Source organism: Diabrotica virgifera, chromosome 3, assembly GCF_917563875.1.
Source record: "Diabrotica virgifera virgifera chromosome 3, PGI_DIABVI_V3a".
NCBI classification, from domain to species: Eukaryota; Metazoa; Arthropoda; class Insecta; order Coleoptera; family Chrysomelidae; genus Diabrotica; species Diabrotica virgifera.
In genome coordinates this window covers 74316370-74322369 of record NC_065445.1, presented here as the reverse complement: position 1 = coordinate 74322369, position 6000 = coordinate 74316370, and the positions used below count along the sequence as shown (strand labels likewise).

The following is a 6000-nucleotide window of genomic DNA, read 5'->3' as shown; positions in this document are numbered from 1 at the left end:
CCTAGGTCACCAGGATTGACCATGATGAATTTTTTTAAATGGGGTTATATTAAAAATATTGTAAATGCTACACTTCCTACCCTACTACTTCAGATGACATTTTTATGAAATTAAGAATTTCGAACGCTTTTGCGTCTCTAACAACAGCTATGTTAAATAATGTAAACAAATCATTTAAAATCGCTTGTTGTATAAACATTTTGAACATGCATGTATTACATAACTGATAATTTTTTACTTATAGTAAGTTGTGGTTCATTTTGTATTATTTATGTATTTGTTTTATTAAGATTCTATATGTTTCGTTATGTATTTAGTTATTTTCAATAACGAAAAAATTTATTAATTTTACAAATCAGCAAATAAAAATATACCTACATATTTATTTACAACTACACTCTACAACAACTATGCCAAGATGATGGGTTTAAAAATCGAGAGTGACTATAAATATATTTAAAATCGATGTACCGTTTAAGAAAATTGTAAATTACACAAAAACTATGACTCCTAGTTATAGAACATCTATATACCATTCGAAAGAGAAACCTGTGTTTAGTATAATCATTGATTAATATACATGGTGTTCTAATAAAATAACCATCATATTATGCTACATTGAATAATCCAATAATGAAACTGTAAATGTTGAACACCCTGTAAATAAATGTGTAATAATCAATCATGGCATGCAATAATTATAAGATAATTACCAGACCGTATTGTCATAAAATGACAATGTCTTACAATGACATTAATTAACTTCATCTTTTGTTTTAAAATCGATTTACAGATTAAGAATTTAAATAATTGTAAATTACGCAAGCACTATGAGACCTAGGTATAGGACATCCATATACCATTCGAAAGAGGTAAATTTGTTAAGTATAATTACTTATTAATACACATGGTGTTCCATTTAAAATAAGCATCATATGACACATGCAATACTTCAATAATGAAACTGCAAATTTTGAACACCCTGTAGATAAATGTGTAATAATTAATCATGGATTACATTCGACCAATATCCAACAATTTATATGTAAAAGTAATATTTTTATAATTTCTTAAATAACTTGAGAATAAGGCTTCTTTTAAAACTTTACATTTTAAGAAAAGTCAACATAACTCAGATCACTCTGTACATAGGTATAGGGAAGCCTTATGAAACGATACCTTATTTTTTGGGGACAATTAAAAATGCAATAAAATACAGGGTATTCCATAAGAAAAAAAATAACTTTGATACGCCGCCATTTATTGGGACACCTTGTATATTTCAAAATAATTTTAAAATGTAGCTTTTATCAACTTACAAACTATTAATTTAAAAATTTTTTCAAATCTTTTACCATTTCGCTGTAATCTTCCGTCCCGTTAGTGGTGACTCACCCTGTACCTGTACATATATAGTTTACAGCACTCGAAAAGCAAGGTGGGCCACGCCACCCCATCCCCCCCTGCCCATGGGTATGGGCGCCCATGACTGGGATTTTCTCTTGTCTAATCAATAAAAAGTGAATTGATGCCAAAGTGACCATCTTCTCCTCAACTACCTATTTGTTTTTCAAAACTAATAGTGTTCAAATATCGATTTTTAAGCGATTGGTTACTAGGCAACAATTTAAATTACAACAATTTAGATATAATTCATTTAAAAAATATTTTTACGAAGATACAAAAACAATGAGTCGAGGGTAAGTTAAATTTTTTTATCAAATTTGCTCTTAAGCTGAATTTAGTGTGGATTGTGTACCGATATGTAAATTTATTACTCGTAAATAGATGTAACAAAACACAATTATTGTTTTGAAATACAAAGTACATAACAGATACATAATCTAGAAGTAATTAGGGTATTAGGAAGATAACAAGGTAATTAATAAACAAAAACGTCAACTTTACTGTGACTTTACTAATTTTGATTGTTTTATTTCAAAAGATTATTATTAATTAGTGCTGCCCTCTACATAGTTTGGACGGCTCCCAAATAAGTTATTGTATTTACACTAGGTGACACTACATATTGGTTTAGAAACATTAATTTAAAATAAATTTCAATAAAATATCCATAAAAATGTCTTTTATTTATTTATTATTTATTAGTGAACTAAAAATTTCTCGGTGGCTGGAAGCCTTTTATGAACAAAATTCGAATTTGACAACCCTTCCCGGAAACGCTGTTTTGGCAGATGTTAATGGAGATGGGAACTACAATTTGGTAATAACGGATATTAAACTGGAGAAGAACAGGAGTCGAATGCGAGTGTATAAAGGGACTTCGTCAATTGATATTGCATTACCAGATGTTCCGAGTTGCGTAATTTCCTTTTATACAGATGAGTTAGAGCCTAGAATACCAGGTAGGTGCGATATATTTCACTATTTGTATTGTTTTTCTTGAACAGCGAGTCTATAATAGTAAGTAGGTATTTATATTTAGGACAGCGTGGCTATTAGTGCACCCTATGTAACCCACAGCTGAATCTTATGTTTATGAGTCACAGTGTTGCCATACGGTTTTCTTTATTTCTTTCATAATTTCAATCAATGTTGAAATGTACCTACAAGAATAATAGAATAATTTTATAAGAACGTTTACTTCTCCGTCATTATACCTGGTAGAATGAATAATGAGGTGTCAAATGAAAGCTTATAATCCAAGGATGGTACTAAAGGTGAGAAATTAGACCTATTAGACTAATTAGTTTATCTTCATTGACCTCTTTTATTTATCAGTTGATGTTATTTTTTATAACAATTTTAAGGTAACTTTGATTTAAAATGCCTCTTTTGAGATTTTTTGTATTAAAAAAACTTTACTTTATTGGTGTTTCAAAACTATTTTTTAATTTATTATAATTAGGTATTTATCTACTTTTTTAGAATTAACATACCTCTTTTGAGCTGTTTGTAAAAAACAAGTAATTGGACTTCGTCCTATTAGACGAAGTCGTAATGGGACAACTAAGTCCAAGGTTTTCACTTAAAGTAGGTAATCGAAAGTAGAACTGTAAGTCGATATTTGAACCCTTCCTGTAACTTTGCGTCGATTGATATACGATTTTACTCATTTGAGTCATATTTACTAAACTGTGGATCATAATTGTTTAAACAGAAATTACTTCAAAATCGAAATTAAAGATTCAAACTCGACTTTTCAATACGCTTCGATTGATGTATTACATGTATTTCTGCGACTATAATATGGCACTTCCGGTTAGAACCTTTTAACCGGAAATGATATAAAAACCAAAGTTCTATATTTTTTCTCATCTTGGTAAGGCACGTCGAATGATATATCGCTTATACTATTTCGGTGACTTTAAAACAGTAGGTACTTACGGTTGCAAATCTAAAACCGGAAGTCCGATGTCAAATTTCTCATATTTTGTCATTCTACCTGGTATAGTGACGGAGGAGTTATATTCGCGGTCGGACTGACAGACGGACAGACAGCCTAGGTCAAATTTCTCACCTTTAGTACCAACCTCGGTTTATAAGCTTTCATTTGACACCTCATATGTTGTTCTACCTGGTGTAGTGACGAAGGAGTTATATTCGCGGTCGGACGGACAGACGGACAGACAGCCTATGTCAAATTTCTTACCTTTAGTACCATCCTTGGATTATAAGCTTTCATTTGACACCTCATTTGTTGTTCTACTTGGTATAGTGACGAAGGAATTATATTCGCGGTCGGACGGACAGACGGACAGGCAGCCTAGGTTAAATTTCTCACCTTTAGTACCATCCTTGGATTATAAGCTTTCATGTGACACCTCATTTGTCATTCTACCTGGTATAATGACGGAGGAGTTGAGTTTACAAACAGACAGACAAGACAGACGGACGTGGATAATTCAACGTTTTCATTTTTTTTTTCAAAATTGGTGAAAACAACAACATAATAAACTTTACTTAATTGGTGTTGCAAAACTACTTATTTTTTACACAATATTACAAGGTTTCTAGCAAGTTAAACTTCAAAATGATTTAAAATAATCAAGTAAAAACCAATCTATACATAACATATTAGAACATACCTAAAATACACAAATAATACATTTCACACACAAATATAATATCACAAAAAATTGTAATGTGATAGTATGAAAAAATAGAGGATACGGCAACGGTGACATGTCATGCTCGGATCCAATGCCAAAATCTACACAGACATATTAGGGTGCACTAATATCCAAGCTGTCCTTATATTTATTATATTGTATTCGTATTCATTATTGAAGGAATAGGAAAAGGAAAGTATTTTTGAAGTGTGTAATTTTTTTTAATTCCCTAGCTGAGCGCTTTCGGCTTACAAAACCATATTCAGAGCTATGATCACAATTAAGGGTTTAAAGTACCTACCACTAAACAGAGATGACTTACAAATCCATCTTCAGAGCTAGATCGCATGTTAATAGTACCACTATAAACAGAGGAATTCCATTTTTTGGATTGAAAAAATTCTTTATGCAATTTTAAACACTTGGTCGGAGGCTGAAATTTTTATATGTCAAAAATTGTAAAAAACTTAATAAACATTTAGAATAGCTCATGAAACTTTTACAAAAAAACACATTAAAAATTTTTTGATCATGGTAAGGCTGCTTCTAGTACAAGTGGGGACAGTGTGCAACCTTGTGTGACTCCTTTTAGGATCATACATTCATCTATCAACTTCCCATTTTTTTGTTTTATTAATTTCTATTTACTGCTATATTCTTCTATATTGTTTTTCAGTTGTCTGCTTTGCTCTATTTAATTCCAGAATTTTGTCAGTCATTCATTGTTGTTTATTGTGTATTTAGCGTTTTAGTATGTTTGGCTATTATTTTTTCAATAACATCTTTAAACGTTTTCCAGATTTCTACACCGTTGTTTTCATTTATTATTTTGCTCAGTTTTATCTATGTCTTCCACGTATACAATCTTCTACTTCATCCGTGTATCCAGTCCTGGTTTAAACTAGGTATTTTTGATTACCATGTCGTGTTGTTGACAGAATTAGTATGATCTATCGCCTAATTCATTCTGTCTCCTTCTAGTAGCTTTCTAGTATCGTCTTCTAGTCCATATTCACCCATGATACTAGTCATGGCATTTGGTTTCCCAACGGCATGATTAATGTTAATTTCTTCTTTGTTTTTTTTTTCGAGTAAGGTTTACTTTTTGGGGTTGGATATTTGAAATATTTATGGGTACTTGGTATGAAGCTAAAGCCATAAGAGAGAAATACCTCAGGTAGAAAAAACATCACAATGTTAAACAGCATTTTATGGGACCAATCCATCAAAAAGAAAATAAAAAGAGGATAATATGAGACTATAGTGAAAAGTATCACTATAGTCTTCTCCTCGTTAGAAGGTATAAGATAGTCACGCCTTTTTACTGATTCATACAAAATTTGGTTGGTGTAATCATTTGTAGCCTGTTAACTGCTGCGACAAAGCAAAAACTACAGCAACATCGACAAAAAAATGTAGGTCCTTGAAAATATATACAGGGTGTAACAAAAATACAGGTCATAAATTTAATCACATATTCTAGGACCAAAAATAGTTCGATTGAACCTAACTTACCTTAGTACAAATATGCACATAAAAAAAGTTACAGCCCTTTGAAGTTACAAACTAAAAATCGATTTTTTCCAATATATCGAAAACTATTTGAGATATTTTATTAAAAATAGACATGTGGCATTATTATGGCAGTAGTATCTTAAGAAAAAATTATAGTGAATTTTAGACACCCCATAAAAGTTTTATGGCGGTTTTGTTCCTTTAAACCCCCCCAAACTTTTGTGTACGTTCAAATTTAATTATTATTGTAGTACCATTAGTTAAACACAATGTTTTAAAAACTTTTTTGCCTCTTAGTACTTTTTCGAAGAGTCGAGTTTTTATCGAGATATTTTGAATATTTGTCAAATCCACCACATTTTTGTATACGGTTAAGCACGATTATGGAGACTTAGTAATAATATGAAAATTT

The 6000-nt window shown here is 30.9% G+C and overlaps 1 protein-coding gene across 2 annotated transcripts in view; it reads left to right on the top strand.

The window, feature by feature from the left end:
• The first annotated feature begins 1341 nt into the window (after positions 1–1341).
• LOC114337097 (Bardet-Biedl syndrome 1 protein) overlaps positions 1342–6000 on the top strand; it is a 113005-nt gene continuing 108346 nt past the window's right edge. The window contains exons 1-2 of one of the 2 annotated variants that reach the window (XM_028287478.2): positions 1342–1700; positions 2110–2366. In XM_028287478.2, the coding sequence (XP_028143279.1) occupies positions 1690–1700; positions 2110–2366 (268 nt within the window). In that variant the 5' untranslated portion in view covers positions 1342–1689. Of the gene's footprint in view, positions 1701–1736; positions 2367–6000 lie in introns of those variants that run through there. The other variant, XM_028287476.2, reaches the window with a different exon arrangement.